Below are 19168 nucleotides of genomic sequence, written 5' to 3'. Positions count from 1 at the left end.
GCGGCTTCTTTGCTCTCTTGACAGAGAGGAAATGACACTCAGCCCTTATTATCCACTCCCGGGGCTCCGCCCCCTCACTGTCACATCCAATCACACACGGGTTCCCCGGACTGGCATTCATTTTCTCCAATCGCTAGAGAGCAGGTGGGCCCACTCACCCGAAGACTGACAGGATCACCGACCAATCATAACCTGCATCCCACTTTCTCAGGGCTTGAGGGAGACTTCCGGTTACTTAGCTTCTGCTGGAGGCTGCGCGTTCTGTCCAGGTGTCCGCGTGTTCCCCCGAGCGCAGGGTCCCGGGCCGGCAGCAAGTGGGCTACATGTCGTCCCCGCAGGCCCTAGAGGACGAACAGGGCGGCGGCGATCCACCCAGGGACCTCCGCAGCGTCCTGGTCACCAGCGTGCTCAACCTCGAGCTGCTGGACGAGGATCTCTTCAGGTAGCCGGCCGCATCGGGCCCGCACCCACGCATTGGGTCAGAGGCTCCTGATCTTGCCTGCTGCCACCCCATTGCCCCTGCTTGTACCCCCTGGACGAGGATGGGCTCTGCGCGAGATGCCTGTGCTGCGATTGGGAGGGAACTTGTGCCTGACAAAGCTGCCCCGGCTTCCTCCTCGACGCGGGGGTCTGTGCATTCCCACCCCTGGGAGGTCCTGGCAATCTAGGCAAAAAGTGGTGACCCAAAGTATCCTTCTCAGCAGCCTCCCCTGAGGAATCATGTCCCAGGGAGAGCCAGTCCAGAAAGGGCCGTGATTTGTCCAAGGGCACAAACTTATCTGCAGCTCCTGCATATTCACTATAATTTCCTCTTACATTCCGCATCCCCACCACCACTAGGTGGGGTCTAGTAGCTCTTTATTCATTCTGAGGCCTGAGCCAGTTTCCTTCCTGATGCCGCTTAAATTCTTGACTGTAACTGGGGATTTAATAGTTTGGGCTTCCAAGGCTCCTCCTGGCTTATTGGAAGCTATCTTAGGTATTAACTTAGCCCCACTTAAACCAATTACAAATAACTCCCTGGAGGGCTATTTGCAATGCATTATATGAAAAATGCTGGGCTGGGCAGTGGGAAGCTGGGGACCTAAATTCTTAATCCTCCACTGGGCTCATGCAATGGGCAAGACTTTTCACCTCTGGGGCCTGTTTCCTCATCTGTGCACTGAAGCGGTTACACTTGAAGTCCGAGGGCCCTTCAAGCTCTAAATCTAGTTCTTTTAAGAACTGGGCTGTCAAGTTGAAGGGTGTAAGTGGCAGACCTTAATGCAGTCCCCCCCACAATTTGTGGGGTTCATCTTGGTCTACTCAAGGGCTTGAGAGGCTTATGCCTTACCCTGGTATGGGCAGTGGAAGAAACACTGGACTTGGGCTCAGAAGACCCGGATACTGCTCAGGATGGCAATGGTTGAGCTGTGTGTGTGTGTGACCTTGCTCAAGTCAGTTTCCCTCTCTGATCCCTGTTCTCATAGTATAAAATATGGGGATTGGTTCATTATCCTTGACTGAAATCCACAGAAGTTTGGGGCATCCTTAAGGCCTTGAAGTTGTAGGTAGAGTGGTGTTAGGATATTTGCCTGGGGAAAGGCTTTCACCAGATTCTCAAAGCATCCCAAACCCCAATCAGGTTAAGAGATCCTGCACTAGAGGCTCATTGAAGATTGTGGGATATGGCCCAGCACCCAAGTCTTTCCTGTTTTTCCCCTCTCCCCACAGAGGAAGGCATTACTGGGTACCCTCAAACCAGCGGCTGTTTGGGGGTCAGATCGTGGGCCAGGCTTTGGTGGCTGCGGCCAAGTCTGTGACTGAAGATGTCCATGTGCATTCCCTGCACTGTTACTTTGTTCGGAAAGGTAAACCAACCCCTCCCTTAACCCACCCCAGCACTGGTGGCCCAGCAGCCACTTCTTTCTGGCCTTGGGGAGCAGACTGAGGAGAAAGAGGGAGAGAGGTAGAGGGGGGAGGGGAGGGAAGGGAGGGGTGAGGGAGAGGGTTAATTGATCGCCCTTAGGGAAGCCTAAAGAGGAAGAAGGCCTGGGGCCAGGAAGAGCCTTAGACCCCATACCTGCTGAGATACTGGTACTTGTTTTCTGGCCCACAGTGGCACAAGACTTTGGTGCTTAACTGTTCCCAGTGGGTCTTTTGTTCTTTATTCTTCATACACCTTCTGGTGCCAGTCCTGTGCTGGATCCTCAGAGGGGTGCTGAAACCTCTGCTGGGAGTTTGAGGCAGTCAGCTTAACTTGGAGAAGAGACCAGCCTGGGAAACAAGAGGCCTTGGGTCTAGTCGGAGCTTTGCCATTGATTCACCAGGCGACCTTGAGTGAGATATAACCACCCTCCCCGACCCCTCCTTCATCCCACCTGAAAAATGCAGAAGGGGTGGGGCCAAGCAAGATCCCTGTAGCTGCTTACAGCTCTGGGATCAAATGAAGGAGAGAGTAATCTTTTAAAACCCATGCTCCCTTTTGAGAAACATAAAAATCTCACTCCTAGGCAGATGCTCCCAATTTTAAGAGTCTCTGTCTTCTGCATGGTCCCATCAGCTGAGAATAATTTATGAAACTTTATATGTGATCTGTATTAAAAAAGACAGTGGGTTTCCGCCTTCATTTTACAAGTATAAAATAGTTAATAGTAAATACACCTTTTCGTACTACGTTCCCATGCCCCTCACTCCCCATCCTTTTACTTCCTTTACTTCCGTGACAGTCATTGCTATAAAGCATTTGAATACTGACCTTGGGGTGAGCCCCGTTCTCAACGTTGATGCTAGCTGGGTGCAGATGCGCCCTTTGTTCCCTCAATTTGGTTGTAAACTCCAAAAGTGCTGGCCTTTTGATATTGTAATCCTTCTAGCCCAGTGAGACAGTTTTGTTTCGTTTTTGGGGGGGTGGGGGCATTACCTGATCTCTCTGAATCAGTTTCATCATCTGGTTTCTGAAAAGAATTCTTAGTCTTTGCAGGTAAAGTATCTAGTGCAGGGCCTGGCATGATGTGGGTTTTCCATAAATGGTAATTATCATTACTTTTTGATGATGAACTTATGGGAATAATTAAAATTTGCATGTTAACAGTGCACAGCTATGTACATTATCTTGTTTAATCCTTCTAAGTAAACAGCATTCCTGCCACTATTCTAAGGAACCTTGGACCCAAAGAGGTTATGTAAGAAGCTCCCATAGGGCTTCCCTGGTGGCGCAGTGGTTGAGAGTCCGCCTACCTGATGCTGGGGACGCGGATTCGTGTCCTGGTCCGGGAGGACTCCACATGCCGCGGAACGGCTGGGCCCGTGAGCCATGGCCGCTGAGCCTGTGCGTCCGGAGCCTGTGCTCCGGGAGTGCCAACACTAATAATCACCAATTATTTGTGTCCCTATCTGCTTCTTGAAAGGCTGCAAGACAGCTTAAAATAATTGGCAGCTATTATAGAACTATTAAAATAAAAGTCACATTTTCCTGGCGGTCCAATGGTTAGGACTCCATGCTTTCACTGCTGAGGGCCTGGGTTCGATCCCTGGTCGGGGAACTAAGGTCCCGCAAGCCGTGTGGTGCGGCCAAAAATAAATCAGGTAATTAATTTTTTTTTTTTTTTGCGGTACGCGGGCCTCTCACTGCTGTGGCCTCTCCCGTTGTGGAGCACAGGCTCCGGACGCGCAGGCTCAGCGGCCATGGCTCACGGGCCCAGCCGCTCTGCGGCATGTGGGATCTTCCCGGACCGGGGCAAGAACCCGTGTTCCCTGCATCGGCAGGCGGACTCTCAACCACTGTGCCACCAGGGAACCCCAGTTAATTAATTTTTAAAATAAAATAAAAGTCAAGGCAGATTAGGAGTATGGGATTAACAGATACAAACTACTATACATAAAATAGATAAGCAACAAGGATTTACTGTGTACCACAGAGAATTATATTCAGTATATTGTAATAACCTATAATGGAATATAGTCTGCAAAAAAATTAAGTATGGGAAAAAATAAAACATTTGGGGCAAAAAAATTATTTTAAGAAGGATATTAAGTTTTTAATTTTTTTATTTTTTGGTCGGGCCGCACAGCTTGTGGGATCTTAGTTCCCAGACCAGGGATTGAACTCGTGCCCTCAGCAGTGAAAGCGTGGAGTCCTAACCACCGGACCGCCAGGGAATTCCCTGGGACAAAATTTTCAAAAGTAATAACAAATAAAAGTCAAGGGCCAGGAGGCTAGTAGTAACGGGATTTGGGGGAAATAATTGTGTCAAAATACTAGGCTAAGGCATGTCATTGCAGTTTAATACAAAAGTTAGTTCTGAGCTTCCTGGCAGCAAGGCAAAAAGGGAAGCTCTCTTATTAGTTTGTGATGTGACGCTCTACCAGGTACATCAAGATTTATAAACAATGATGGTGCTCCAATGATATATAGATATATTTTTTAAATTTTTTATTGGAGTATAGTTGCTTTACAATGTTGCTAATGATATTTTTAATTAAAAGATACTGGGAGGTAGAGGTGTTGGTCCTTGGCCATTTATCATATCAATTCTCTTTCTAAAAGCCCAGTATAGAATGTTAGTCAGTTTGGGTTTTTTGTTTGTTTTTTGATTAAAAAAAAGTATTTCTCAGGGCTTCCCTGGTGGCGCAGTGGTTGAGAATCCGCCTGCCAATGCAGGGGACATGGGTTCGAGCCCTGGTCCGGGAAGATCCCACATGCCGCGGAGCAACTAAGTCCGTGTGCCACAACTACTGAGCCAGAACTCTAGAGCCCGCGAGCCACAACTACTGAAGCCTGTGCGCCTAGAGCCTGTGCTCAACAACAAGAGAAGCCACCGCAATGAGAAGCCTGTGCACCACAATGAAGAGTGGCCCCTGCTCGCCGCAACTAGAGAAAGCCCACGCGCAGCAACGAAGACCCAACTCAGCCAAAAATAAAATTAAGAAAAAAAGTATTTCTCTAGATAGGTAGAAGAATGTAATACAGGTGTTTTCGGACTTGCTATAGGTTTAAAGCATGGAGAATCTTGAGCAGGAGTCAAAAAACATCATTCTGTAAAGGCAGAGTAAATATTTTAGGTTTTGTGGGCAAAAGCAATAGCAGATAGTATGTAAACAAATGGGCTTGGTCATATTCCAAAAAATGTTATTTACTACGGTATCAGTTTCCCTATCTATACAATGGTGATAAGACCCACTTTGCATAGTTCATGTGAGACCAACGTGAGAAAAGATACCTTAGCAACAATAAAAAAATTCATAAACAGAAACCTCCATTAAGTAGAGTTGGGAGACCAGAGCGGGGAGCGCTCATGCCCTGTAACAATAGCAGAGCCTGACAGGAAAAAGACTCCTTTCTGGCAAGGACTCAACCAATGAAAAGCCATGGGCTCTTTGTTTACTAGGGCCCTCCCAATTGCACTATACTATAGCCCTCCCTTTTCCCCTCTATAAAAGCATTCTCCTCTTGCTGGACGGGGACTTGCATGTGGCTCACTGTGGTTCAGACCCTGAATTGCATTTCTCTGCTGATCCTGAAGAAACCCATCTTTGCTGGAGAAGTATCTGGCTGTCTGTTTCAGGTCCACATAACAAATGCACTCACTCCATAACTGTTATCTCCCTTCCTTCAATATACTGCAGAGCCTACCAGCTCTGTTCCAATACAAATTTTAAAAAACAGGTCTGGAACTCATTCACACTGAAAGGTAAATCACTAGTAACTGAAAATACTGAATTTTAGCTGCAGCCCAAGGATTGGATGGCAGCTTTTTTTTTTTTTTTTTTTTTTTAATAGTTCGTTGATAGGGAAGGGAGGCCTCCTTCCCAGCCCCTGAAATCAGACTGCTTATGTAGCTGTCTCGTTTCTGGACTCTTGGGAAGCCCTTCTCAAAGGCCTTTGGCCTTGAGGAGCCCCCATTCTGATTAAAAATGCCCCTTTGGCATTGCTGGCTAACAGACCTGAGCAAACCCGCTGGGCTTCAGGGCTTCATAGGCGTGTTTATTGCTGTTGAATGAGCCCCCAGTGCCTGGCAGGCTCCCCATTTGGATGGGGTGGAGGAAGCAATGCTTCTCTAGACCTGCTTCTTTCATCTCAAAGTTGAAAATCATCCCCAAGACATCTTACCACCTACATGTCAGGTTCTCTAAGGTCGGTCTGACTCAGACTAAAGGACTTCGGGGACACCAGGAAAACTCTCTCTAAAAACCCTCCCTGACCTGTTCATTGAGGGTTAATAGTCCTCACGCTGGGGCCAGTGTCTCCCATCCTGTCTTGTGAGCACAGATAGCGAAGGAGAAGGGTCAGGTTGACTTCCATTTGCATTAGGGATGAAGGGACTGACAGCAGGCTTTTCCTGGGAGAATGAATATAAGACAGTGGCCAAACCATATATAAAAAGAGAACTCTGAGCCACAGCTGGTAGCAGCTAGCACAGGAAGCCAACCTACTATCTACAAGTCAGGCTTGGAGGAAGTCAGACCACCATTTCCAGCAGCCAGTCCAGGAAGCCAAACCATAGTCCCTGTAATGATCAGCCCCTAATGGCCAGGACTTGATGAATAACTGAGAGCTTCCCTAATTTTTGCCCCTGCTTCCCACTTAGGACTAACTGGGGAAAGCCAAACATCACCAATTACATAGGCTGCCCTGCTTCTAGTTAGCCTGCCTATCACCATGCCAGCAGCCTCCAAGCAGGGCATACCTGAAACCTTTTTTTTCACTATAAAGCTTTCCCGCTCCTCCATGTGCCTTTGAGTCTCTGCAAGCGGAAGTGATTATGGCTGACTCCCTTGATGCACTAAACTCTGAATAAATAACCTTTGCTTGTTCTCAAAAAAAAAAAAAAAGAAAGAAAGAAAGAAAAGAAAAACAAAACAGGCAGCAGGCCAGATTTGCTGACCCCTGATCTAGAAGAATGGTACCGGGTTCATGACAAGATCCCAGTCACAGAAGGAACAAGACAAAAGCTGAGAGTATTTTATTGAACAAACACAGAGCACTTACTACGCGCCAGATATTATTCTGAATACTTTACGACTCTGAACTAATTTAATCCTCATTAAAATCCTGAGAGGTGTGAACACTATGATGATCCCCATTTCACAGATGCGTTAACTGCTCAGAGGTTAAGTGACTTTCCCAAGGTCACACAGCTGGTGAGTGTCAGAGCTGGACTTTGAATGCAGGGAATCTGGCAGTGTCCCTTCTGTCCTGTGCTATTGATGGAGTGGATCTCCACCTGCACGGGGAGCATCCCAGTGACAGGGTCTAGGGTTCTCTCCCCAGTACCTGGGCTTCATCAGGCCTCAGTCCGTAGTTACCAAGCAGAAAAGGAATGGAGAACAAGCAACAGAGGGGCCTGTCCAGCCATGGTGATGGTGAGAGGGCCTACAGGGCTCAGTTGGGCTCACCGTGTGCTGTGTGCCCTTTGCCTGCTGCAGGGGACCCGAAGGTGCCGGTGCTGTACCAGGTGGAACGGACGCGAACAGGGGTGAGCTTCTCCGTGCGCTCCGTGAAGGCTGTGCAACACGGCAGGCCCATCTTCATCTGCCAGGCCTCCTTCCAGAAGGCCCAGCCCAGCCCTGTGCAGCACCAGTTCTCCATGCCTACAGTGCCCCCGCCGGAAGAGCTGCTTGGCCACGAGGCCCTCATTAACCAGTATTTAAGGTGAGAGACCTCAAGGTCCCAGGACAGTGTTCAAACTGCAGTCGCCACCTGTTAGCAGGCCATGGAGTCCTTTAGCTGATCTCGGCCAGCATTTTAAAAAGCTGGACATTTTAGCAGCATTTTAAAAAGCTGCCAGGGAATTCCCTGGCAGTCCAGTGGTTAGGGCTCTGTGCTTCTACTGCAGCGGGCATGGGTTCGATCCCTGGTTGGGGAACTAAGATCCCACGAGCCATGAGGCACGGCCGGAGTGGGGGCGGGGCACGGGGAAGCTGGACTAGAAAAGAAGATACTAGACCGTATTGCCTGTAGTAAGGGTAGGCATCCTTTTGTGAAACATTAGTTTAAGTTGTGTGTGAGAGCATGTGTGCCCATGGGTGGGTGTTGGATCATGGTGTGAAATGCAGGGCTTCCTATTCAGCCAGTTCAGGTACTGTTACAGCTTTCCTACTGTTTAAATACTGAAATACTTCTATAACTGTTGGTAAGTACCTCCCCAGTCCCTGAGTGGTCCCCCTTCTCTTCCAGGGTCACCCATGACCCAGCAGCCTAGGAGTTAATGCCTGCCAGGGGTGAGGGTCCTGCTGCAGAGCTGTGGCCCTGCTGCCTTTGCCTTAGTGCATGTTAAGTATTTTGAATGTCACCTGGTAAAATAGGTTTCTTACTTGAATCACAGCTAATAAAGTTGGAAAAATGCTGGGGCAGTGGAAAGAGCTCTGGGTCCTGACACAGGACAAGTCACGTGGATTTGTTATGGCAAGTCCATGTGCCCAACTTGCACAGTGAGGCCAAACCAACCGAAACATCGGAGTTTGGAGCAGAGAAAGGTTTATTCCAAGGCCATGCAAGGAGATGGGTGGCTTATGCTCTAAAAAACCCCGAGCTCCCTGAAGGGCTCTAGAGCGCAGGCTCAGTAGTTGTGGCACACGGGCCTAGTTGCTCCGCAGCATGTGGGATCTTCCCAGACCAGGGATCAAACCCATGTCCCCTGCACTGGCAGATGGATTCTTAACCACTGCACCACCAGGGAAGTCCCTCCTGAAGGGTTTTGGCAAAGCATTTTTAAAAGCCAGGTAAAGGAGGAGGGTCGCAGGGTAGGTGATCAGCTCATGCACAATTCTCTGATTGGCTGATGGTGAGGTAAGAGGGCAGTTAACATTGTTAGTCCTTAAGCTCCAGGAGGCCTGGGGCTATGTGCTCATGGTCATCAAGTAGTTAACATCTTTATTTGGCTGGGGGGGTGTGGTTAGCATCTGTAAAACAACTCAGGAGATGTGCAGCATATGCTGTTATCTAGGTACTTCAGAGAGTAAAGCAGAGGATATGGGGGAAGGGCCTGTCCCAGGAAGGCCCCATAGGGTCCTGCTCTGTTACAGTTCCCCTCCTCAATCTTGAGGAGAACAGGTTTTGAACAATAAAAGGAATAAAGGTTCAGATAAGGAGGTTAATCATAAACTTGACAGAGGTATCCACAGGGTCCTGCTCGGTTATAGATTGGGGCCAGTGCTCCACTTCCCACCTGCTGTGTTGCTTTGCTCGACTCCCCAGCCTCTCAGAGCCCTGCTTCATCTAAAAAATGGGAATGGCTGCATTTGCCCTGCAGACTTCACAGCTGTATCATAAGGAGAGCCCCGCCGCCTTGTGCAGCAGTCAGGGCTGTCAGCCCGGTGTGATGGAACACACGTGCATCTGCACCTGGGAAAAGCCTGGGTTCAAATCTAGACTCTGCCCCTGCCAGCTGTGTGAGTTTGGCAAGTTGCTTTTCCACTGTGTGCCTGTGTCCTCAGTTGTAAAATGGTACCAATCAGAATTTCTACCTTATAAGGCTGCTGTGAGGATTACACAAGATAACAAGGCCCTCAGCGAGTGCTCAGTAAATTGTAGTTACATCACTCTTGACAGAGAGGAATAAGCACGGAGCCTGGTATGCGGTCAGAGCTCCAAAATGTTTGAGAAATGAAAGGAGGACATTGTTCTTAAAGGTCCCTGAATCTAGAGCTGTGTGTCCCATAAGGAAGCCGCTAACCACAGGTGGCTGTATTAAGTTAATTAACATTAAATAGAAATAATTCAGCTCTGGTCCTCGGTCACACTGGCCACATTTCAAGCCCTCAACAGCTACATGTGGCTCGTGGCTAGCTACCACAGCGGACAGTGCAGCCACAGACCATACTATCATCACAGAAGGTTCTGTCAGACAGGGCTCGAAAGGATAGGGATGGAAACGGAAATACCGGGGAAGAGCCTAGGGGCACAAGGGGTGTCCTTACTGTGGCAAAGGGGCTTCCCTGGAAATGGGCTCCTCTCCCTGGAACACAGCGTCCCCAGTTGCTCAGGGTTAGGTAAGTCAGTCCAAGTAGGGCAGCCTGTTTCCTGAGTGTTAGAATAGAGAAGTGGTTAAGAGTGTGAACCGAGGAGCCAGACTGGGTCCGAATCCCGCGCCCCTCCACCTCCTGAGCAGGCTACCTGCACCCTCTGTGCTTGCTTCACTTATCAGATGACAGTGAGAACAGCATGGATCTCACAGAGGTGTTGACGGGTGAGTTCATGTGTGTGAAGTGCCTGGAACAGGGCCTGTCACAGGGTACACCGCATGACTAGATGATGTGTTGGCTTCATATGTCTTATCTTGTCTCCTCCACAGTACTTATTATGAGGTAGGTGACTGTCATTATCCACATTTTGCAGATGGGGAAAAGGCTGAGCGATGACTAACTTGCACCAGGCCAGAGGACTTATAAGTGGCAAAGAAAGGATGCAAATCTATCCTATCTTGCCTGCCAGAGGGGAGGGGAGCTTTGGGGATAAGTCAGGAGTCCCTGTGGAGGAATGAGAGGGGTCAGAAGAGGCGGCTCAGAGGACAGGCTCCCCATCTTCCTGGGTCTCCCCATCCCTCTCCCCTTTACTTTCAGGGACCCTAACCTCCAAGAGAAGTACCGAGTGGGGCTGAACCGAATTGCTGCCCGGGAGGTGCCCATTGAGATCAAGCTGGTAAACCTACCCACTCTGAGCCAGCTGCAGAGCATGGAGCCCAAACAGATGTTCTGGGTGCGAGCCCGGGGCTACATTGGTAAGAGGACCCCATGGCCTGAAAGGAAACGCTCTCCGGGGGCCTAGACCTGTACCTCATTTGCCCTTTGTGGCCTTGGGCATGTTACTTCCCCACTCTGGGCCTGTTTACTTATCTGCATGATGGGGAGGTTGGCTCAGCCCTTTGTATGGGGAGAACGGGCAGGTGACTGTAATCCTAATGTTGGTCCTTTCTGGGGAAGGCAAGGCACCTTGCCAAGATTCTTCCCCAGGTCCCCTGCTAAGCATCAGATGTCTTTGTGCAGACTGGAAGAAGACACCTCGGGGGTCCACGGTGGGAGACTTGGGGACTGAAGATTGGATTTCAGTCCTCACCTGCACCTGCCCCCCTCCCATCCCTGTCTCCCTTATCGCCCATCACACACACACACCTTGGGCCAGGTGCCCTTGGGCAGTGAACAGTCTGCACACCTATGCACGGCAGCCCCTTTCTCCCTACCTCCCTGCAGGTCCTGAGCTGTAAAGCCCAGGAGCCCAGGGCTGATGGGGCCGGAATCTGTTGCAGGGGAGGGCGACATGAAGATGCACTGCTGCGTGGCAGCCTACATCTCGGACTATGCCTTCCTGGGCACAGCACTGCTGCCCCACCAGTTGCAGCACAAGGTGCACTTCATGGTCTCCTTGGATCACTCCATGTGGTTCCACGCCCCTTTCCGAGCTGACCACTGGATGCTCTATGAGTGTGAGAGCCCCTGGGCCGGTGAGTGTGGGACCATGGGGGATGAGGGTGCTGACCCTGGGAGGGCAGGGAGCCTGCTTTCTTGGGTGATGCTTTCCCCCCCCCCCCACTTTCTATATAGCACCACACAGATCACTCACTTCCTCTTCTGCTTCCCTAGGCTGTGGTATCCTTGTCTTCAAAATGACAGGGTGAGGCCTGAGGATGGGACACTTGCTCAGCTCTTAATTTCTGTAACATGCTGGGAATATGATTCAGTTTATCTCAGAGACTCAGTTCTAGTCCCAGAACCACCTCAGATTACCTGTGTGATCTTGGGCAAGACCCATCTCCTCTCTGAGCCTGTTTCCCCATCTCAACAAATAGGGTTGCATTAAAACAGAGGTATCCAAAGCTGGTGGCCCATCAGACCACCACTTGGGGGAGCTTTTTCAGAACATTCTCAGATTCCATCCCTAAGATTCTGACTCTGCAGATCTTGGATGAGATCCAGGAAACTATTTTTAAGAAGCTCCCAGGACTTCCCTGGCGGTCCAGTGGTTAAGAGTCCGTGCTTTCACTGCAAGGGGCACAGGTTTGATCCCTGGTCGGGGAACTAAGATCCCACATGCTGCACGGCGCAGCCAAAAAATTAAAAAATGAAAAAAGCTCCCTAAGTGATTCTGACAATTAACCTGGTTGAGGGTCAGGGCACTCAGCATTCTCTAAGGGCCCCACTGCTTGGATACTCCTTATAGTGTTGAGAGAAACCCAGACTCGTTCATCAGTGCCTAGTCTCAGAGCCCTGGGTTCCTTTCCAAGGAAGTGCATTTCAAACAAAGAAAAGCCTTGCTTTGTGAACCAGGGACAAAACTGGAGGGACTTCTTATACTCAGGGAAGGGGGGCTCTCAAGCACCGACAGGATCACAGTAAAGGAGCCGCCACTTGAAGTTAGGACTCTTGGGTTCATGTTTGGCCTGAGCCTTAAGGCCAAGTTCCTGAGCCTCTCTGGATTTGACTGGCATCATCTGGAACATGGGACAAGGCCTAAGTGAGCTGTTCTGCATATAAGAGAAACCAGCAGTTCCCTTCCTAAATAATCAGACTAAGGCCCTGGGCTAGCAAGGGAGAATCTCCACGTGGGGAGGGGGTGGCCAGGCCTCACGGCTCCACGTCCTGTCCTCTGAGCCCCTTTGTCCCTGTGGGGATGGAGGTGGGGTTTTTTTTTTTGTTGGTTTGCTTGTTTGAATGAATTACCAGCCTGGAGGGCCTGGTTTGATTTATTATAAAGGGAACTGATGGGGACTTTTCTGGTGGCGCAGTGGTGGGAGTCCGCCTGCCGATGCAGGGGACACGGGTTCGTGCCCCGGTCCGGGAAGATCCCACATGCCGCAGAGCGGCTGGGCCCGTGAGCCATGGCCGCTGAGCCTGCGCGTCCAGAGCCTGTGCTCCGCAACGGGAGAGGCCACAGTAGTGAGAGGCCCGTGTACCGCAAAAAAAAAAAAAAAGGGGGAACTGATGGGTTTCCTCACACAGGTGGCCAGAAGTGGGGCAGATCTGGTTAGCTGAGCTGCTGAACCAGACTGTTCTCAGAATGTATCCCCTTGGGATTTTTTTGAGGAAGCCAGCAGATATGTGAAAGTGCTTTTAAACCATCAAGTGGGATTTCCCATGGGAGGAGTTACCCCTGATGACCAATCATAATAGGCTCTTAAAAGGGTGCCTGGAGATTGGGAGTGACAACACTGAGCGTACCCTGGCATGGGGTGGCCCAACCTGAGTTGTACGTTTTTCAAGGAGGGCATTTGGCTGGGTGGAAGGAAACAGTTCTCTCCCTTATCTTCGCAGGTGGCTCCCGGGGCCTAGTTCATGGGCGGCTGTGGCGTCGGGACGGGGTCCTGGCTATGTCCTGTGCCCAGGAGGGCGTGATCCGAGTGAAGCCCCGGGACTCAAAGCTGTAGCCAGAGGTACCAGCTTGGTCTGGGGCTTCAAGGATCTCCCTTCTCCCCCGACTCCTGAGGCAGGAGTTACCATCCAGGGCTGGGCCTGTGGTCCTGAACATGGAATAAAGAGACTTCTACCAGTGGAGCTGCTGGCTTTTAATCCCCCTTGGCCGGAACTGCAGGCCTCCCTCCAGCCATCAACCCCAGGACTCCTGGGCCAGAGTTCCTGGCCCTTAGCCAGGCTGGCTCGGAGGCCCAAGGAAAAGGGACTGTTGACCCTGACCTGGGGCACAGCCCCCAGAATTCATAAGCTTGAGAGGCCGCACCAGACTTTCTCCCTGCACCGTCCTAGCCAAAGCCTGTCCTGAGCCCAGCTCAACAGAAGCGGCACATTTCTTCAGTCTGCTACAAATCCTTCGTGGGACTTCTAGGGGTTCCCAGCACCCCTGGTCACCTCCCAACTGCTGTCCGTGTCCTCATCCGCCCCTACCCCACTTCCCATCCTGGGGCAGTGCCTCTCCCCACAGTGGCCTTAAGTCTAGGTGTGGTTAGTCCAGCACCTCCTTGATGAGTAGTTCTTTGAGACTGGGGGGTGGCGTGGGCGTCAGGCCTGCCTCTTGCAGGGCCTGGAGCCGGGCCTCTGATTGGTGTTTGTCCAGGCCCAGGTGCCAGGAGAGCCGCACGTGGGCCTCCAGAAAGGGTGCCAGAAAAGGGTGAGGGCTCTTGTCCCCCAGCAGCTGTAGGGCCTTCTCACAGCATGCCCGGGCCTCCCCAGGGTCCTCCAGCTCCTGGTGGCACACAGCCAGCCCCGCCAGGGTCAGCAGAGGGCGGTCTGGGCCTGAGGGGACACCCAGCTGGGCCTGCAGCTGCCAGGCGTTGGCCCAGAGCGCCAGGGCCTCGCGGTAGAGGCCAGTGCAGGTGAGGCTCTGCGCCCGCCGCAGCTCCGGCAGCACAAAGAAGTCTTGCAGGTCCGGGGCCTGGCGCAGCTCAGGGACTGCCTGGAGGTGGCCCAAAAACTGCTCGAAGGCCCGGCTGCGGCGGGCGATGGTCTCTGCGGTAAAGTTCCGGCGCAGGCGCTTGCGGGGGAAGGAGATGGCAGCCATGGGGCCCCGGAACTGCCGCTGCAGGTTTCGGTGCAACCGCTCAAAGTCCGAGTATCGGCGGGAGATCTGGGCTGGCTGGCGACCCGGTGGCCCCGGGCCCATCACGGCGAGGGTGTAGAGCTGCGGGGGAGGGTGGGGGTCAGGGCAGGTGCAAGGTGTCCCCGGGACCCTTCCCTCTCACTTCCAGCTCTCTTCCCCCACCTCTTCCCTTCACCCCCGAGGCTGCTGGGGAGCCCAGTCTCATCTTACCTGAGGCTCATCTGAAATGACCCAGGCCCAAGGCAGCATGGGGAGAAAAAGACAGAGATGAGCTTCAGCGCCTGGTCCAGCTGCCCCCTCTGCCCCTCCTAGGGAGTACTCCCTTCACATAGGGCAGGGAGCTCTTCCAACAGCCGCTCTGGAAAACCAGCCGAGGGCCGAAACCCAGGCCCATCTCTTGGGCCTCTAGAGCCAACCTTTAGTGTCAGCTTGGAGTTTCATTCCACTCTGGATACACAGCCCCACATCCCTGGCCAGGTTATTCCAATCCAGACCCAGAACACAGGTCTTCAGACAGCCCCAGTAGCGACCAGTGTGAAAAGTGCACTGGGACCCAAGTTCTAACCTCAGGTCAGGTGCTCCCTCACCATGTGATGTCAGGCAGGGCAGTCCCCTTCTTGGGTCCGCTTCCGACTCTAGTGACTGGAGCGCTGGCCCAGCTCACTGTTTACTTAGGTGTGGGACGTGTGCAAACGTTGGCACCTGGTGGTTTAGGGGGTATGTACTGGAGTAAATAACACTGAGTCAGACGCAGGAGGCGATGCCCCCACTAAGGCTCTGTGAGCCTTTCTGACTGCACATTGAGAAGTTCTCAGTCTGGTTTAAAAAAGCCCTTTTCATCTCCATTTTTAGAAGACAGCCAGAAAGAGACTCTCAGGTCGGGGCCTTCTTCAGGCAGCAGCATCCAGGCAGGGCTTAATGACACTCTCACTGCTCTTATTTTGACGGTTACCTTCTCTTTATGGCAAGTGAGCCTTTCCATATACAGTTGTGCTATAAAGTTGTCTTTTAAACTTATTTTTAAAAAATAGGTTTATTTGAAGAGAAACGCGAAGCACAGAATGTACAAGTAGCACTTAGATAGGACGAGAGTTGTGAGGGCGCTGGAGGTTTGGGGGGCACTTAGATAGGACGAGAATTGTGAGGGCGCTGGAGGTTTGGGGGGCACTTAGATAGGACGAGAGTTGTGAGGGCGCTGGAGGTTTGGGGGGCACTTAGATAGGACGAGAATTGTGAGGGCGCTGGAGGTTTGGGGGGCACTTAGATAGGACGAGAATTGTGAGGGCGCTGGAGGTTTGGGGGGCACCTAGATAGGACGAGAGTTGTGAGGGCGCTGGAGGTTTGGGGGGCACTTAGATAGGACGAGAATTGTGAGGGCGCTGGAGGTTTGGGGGGCACTTAGATAGGACGAGAATTGTGAGGGCGCTGGAGGTTTGGGGGGCACTTAGATAGGACGAGAATTGTGAGGGCGCTGGAGGTTTGGGGGGCACTGAACAAGATGACCACTAAGCTTCCCCCCAGGTCCGAGAACCCAAATATACATTAATCTGTAATCATGCTGAGCTAACAGGTCTAAAGGGGGGATTAGCAAGCGTTCGATGTTGAAAGCATACTAACACCAAACCGAGACTCTTCTCTCGAATTTGTTCTGTGACACTGCCAATATCCTAGCCACCCCGGTCAGTTCGGTTTGCCTGCTCTATCCTTCCCTTGAAGATTCACAGTGTACAATAATATTCAGGATTGAAAAGTTTAACAATAAAGAAACTTATTTTACTCTCGTTCAATTCTGCATTCCCCAAACATTGCATATTGACTGTAAAAACTTTTTTTTTTTTTAAAGAACAGTTATTGATATTCCAGGGAGGGAACCAACTTTCTGCTGAACACATTTCAGGAAGCACTGGTCTATAGTGACCCCTTATGCTCATCTAGCTTTTATTTTCATTTGTAATTTCTGGACAAAAACCCATTTTACATCCATTATCTTATCCTTATACTGTCCCGCTGAGATAGGTAATGAGAGTCACTCCGTTAACTGAGCGCCTACCCTGCACCACGTGCTGTGCCTAGCTCTTCACATCTACTATTTTATCATCACAACAGCACTGCCCGGAAGCCATCCTTACCTCCGTTTGACAGCTCAGGAAGCAGGCCCCAAGAGGGGGCAAAGGGCTCAACGACCTCCCTTAAGCCGGTAAATGGCCCAGCTGGGACTCAAACCCAGGCCGACCTAATTCCAAAGCCTGTGCTCTTAACCCCCAGGAGATGTTAAAGCAGGATTTAGGGTCCCCATCAAACAAAGAGAAGATTCGTTTCCCCAGACCTGGGCCAGGCCAAACTTGGCTCTATCTTGTCATTCTCTTCCCAGAGTTGCCCGCATACTTCCTTGTCTCCCAGCTGCTACTGATCCTTGGCGCCCCCTTCCTGTGCATGACCCCCAGCCAGGACTTTCGCCACTTAAGATCTGATCATCGGAGTCAATCCCTGCTCAAATGGGAGCAGTCGCCCCATGGGCGTGGCCCTTTTTTCACTAAGAGCTGCAGAGAGGGGTGGAGAAGCCCAGACGTGGGACAGGGCTCCAGGCCCCCTTCCTGCTGAGTCAGAAATGGAGGAGGGTGGTGAATAGGAGGGAAGTGAGAGGCAGGGAGTTGCTGCTGCCATGACCAGCCAGGTCAGGCTGGGTTTCAGGACCGGGACCACCGAATTCGCCATGTGTTTCTCCTTTCCACAGCCAGGAAATCAGGGCCTCCCCACCGCACTGATCTTCACCCCAACCCTACCCATCCCATAAATCCAGTCCTTAGGACAAACATTCTGTACAGGTGTGGGTGCTGGAGAACTGACTTTCCTGTTTGTAAAGAGGGTACAACAGGCCCTAGAGGCCAGACATTTTCAACCCAAAGGTAAGTAATAATAATAGAACTACCATTTTTATCGAGCACTTCACGATGCCAGGTGCAACGCTAAGGGCTTTCTATGCACTGTCTCATTTGATTTCTGCGACAATCCTGGGCACTATCCCCTTGTTCAGATGAGGAAACAGGGTCGTCAAAGTTTCACAATTCACCCAAAGTCAAACGACTGGTAGTAACTGGGATCCAAAACCCATTTTTCTAACCACTAACCAATGCAACTTGGATCTCAAGTCTGACTCAGATAATATTCCTCCTTGTGTATCTTGCATCTTGCGACGATTTGCAAAAACCAGGGAGCAGGGGACACGCACACTAGTTCTTAGTCTCAGAACCAGGACTGGATAGGTCCATAGTCCCTCAAAAAAGTTTTAAGTCATTTGCCTGAGGATTTGCTCAAGTTACATCCCCTTTCTGGCTTCAGTTTCCCCATCTGTAAAATGGGGCAGCCACTTATAACTACACAGCCACATCCCCCAGGAAGCTGGCGTTTTCCCTACTTTCTCTTAGCCAGACTTCTAGACTCACAGCCCAGGGATTCCTGGACCCTCACTCACCACGTACTTGGAGGGCGGGTCCTTGACCACGTTGGCGCTGGTCACCTCAAAGAGCAGCCGCTGGGGTACCAGGGTGTTCCGGGACTTCTTCCAGAAATCTTGCAACTGCCGTGTCAGAAGCTGACTACCCCGCTGCCCATCAGGTGGGGGACTCCGTTCTGCATGAGCACAGGATGTGCCTGGGGCCAGGTTCCACATAAATTACATGCCCTGACCTCATTCATCCTCCCAACAAATGACAAAGGATTTATCCCCATTTGACATAAATGGAAACGGAGGGCCAGAGAGGGGGCCTGGTGTCAAACACCTGCCCGGCAGACAGTAGATGTTAAATAAATATCTCCACCCCCAAAACATTGCTAGCACATTACTACCATTTGTATCCCAGACCCTGTACATATCATGCCCTAAACAACCCTGGATGGGAGTGATTTCCCCTATTTGACACAAGGGAACTTAGCTGAGAGAGGTGTTGTGACTCTCTCAAGGTCACACAGCCAAGAGGTGGCTGGGGCACTTAAAGAGAAGTGTCTGCGTTTCGGCTGGATCAGCTCGGGAACGCGGCTGGAGTGGAGGCCTAATCGAGCCCCAGGGTTCCCGCCTCCATCCTCCCGCACTCGCCTGCGTCTTCTCCCGCCGCCCGGTCACCATCGGGCAGCGGGTCGGGGTCAGCCTCCTCGTCGTCCTCGTCGTCCTGGTCCTCGTCGTCCTCGGCACTGGTGAAGCTCAGGGTGCCGCTGAGGCGGGACGACAGGCCCTCGGCGTCGTCGTCCTCCAGTTCCGAGCTCTCCGGGAACTGCTCGGCCTCGGGGCCGGCCGCTGCCTCCCCGGGGCCGTCGCCGGTCAGGGCGTGCCGCAGCCGGTGCAGGAGCCGCGAGGCCATGGCACCCCGGGGGGAGCTCGCGACGCTGGGTCCCGGGCTGGGGAGGGAGGCGGACCCCAGCCCCGCGCGGGGAGGGGGCGGGGCGGGGCCGGGATTGGGGGAGGGAGGGGCGCCGCGGAGGCCCCGCCCTTGCCTGTGGAGGGTCCCGCGACTCTGCCGGCGCCTCTTTCACCCCCTCGCGCGGGTCTGCCTCCTGCGCCCCGAAGTGCACTCTGGGGCGCCCCGCTCCCCGGGGTTCTCGTGCGGCCCGCGGTGCCTGGACGAGGGCAACCGGGCTCCGCCGGGTTCCGCCGGGCCCAGGCCGCTCCGGCCCCTTCCTGCCGCCGCCCCGCCTCCGGCCCCGCCTGCT

General features: G+C 52.1%; 2 protein-coding genes across 4 annotated transcripts; one reads left to right on the top strand and one right to left on the bottom strand.

Moving 5' to 3' along the window:
• Positions 1–230: 230 nt before the first annotated feature.
• Positions 231–13351, top strand: ACOT8 (acyl-CoA thioesterase 8). Its single transcript, XM_082669732.1, has 6 exons — positions 231–442; positions 1714–1850; positions 7408–7633; positions 10543–10700; positions 11226–11420; positions 13228–13351. Exons 1-6 carry the CDS (start codon positions 324–326, stop codon positions 13338–13340), a joined length of 948 nt encoding a protein of 315 aa, XP_082525858.1. The 5' UTR covers positions 231–323; the 3' UTR covers positions 13341–13351.
• Positions 13352–13870: 519 nt separating this feature from the next.
• On the bottom strand, positions 13871–18987 carry SNX21 (sorting nexin family member 21; the record flags this gene model as incomplete). Of its 3 annotated transcripts, XM_082669734.1 has the most annotated exons (3): positions 18558–18987; positions 17937–18115; positions 13871–14545 (listed from the first exon to the last, which is right to left on the bottom strand). In XM_082669734.1, the coding sequence occupies exons 1-3, from the start codon at positions 18817–18819 to the stop codon at positions 13871–13873; spliced, it is 1116 nt and encodes a 371-aa protein (XP_082525860.1). In that variant the 5' UTR covers positions 18820–18987. The 3 variants fall into 3 exon arrangements, with proteins under 3 accessions (XP_082525860.1, XP_082525861.1, XP_082525859.1); XM_082669735.1 differs by lacking the exon at positions 18558–18987 and having other exon boundaries at positions 17944–18041; XM_082669733.1 differs by lacking the exons at positions 17937–18115; positions 18558–18987 and adding an exon at positions 14675–16327.
• Positions 18988–19168: the final 181 nt, after the last annotated feature.

The sequence above is a fragment of the Grampus griseus genome (genome assembly GCF_964374135.1).
Source record: "Grampus griseus genome assembly, chromosome: 14".
Classification (NCBI taxonomy): domain Eukaryota; kingdom Metazoa; phylum Chordata; class Mammalia; order Artiodactyla; family Delphinidae; genus Grampus; species Grampus griseus.
This window is presented reverse-complemented; position numbering and strand designations above follow the sequence as displayed.

What these genes read in the sequence shown, in the direction of transcription:
- ACOT8 (XM_082669732.1), top strand. Translation starts at nt 324, where the DNA reads ATGTCGTCCCCGCAGGCCCTAGAGGACGAACAGGGCGGCGGCGATCCA. An exon ending in CTGTTACTTTGTTCGGAAAG is followed by an intron (nt 1,851 to 7,407) that starts GTAAACCAACCC and finishes TGCCTGCTGCAG; the next exon opens with GGGACCCGAAGGTGCCGGTG. An exon ending in GTGTGAGAGCCCCTGGGCCG is followed by an intron (nt 11,421 to 13,227) that starts GTGAGTGTGGGA and finishes TTATCTTCGCAG; the next exon opens with GTGGCTCCCGGGGCCTAGTT.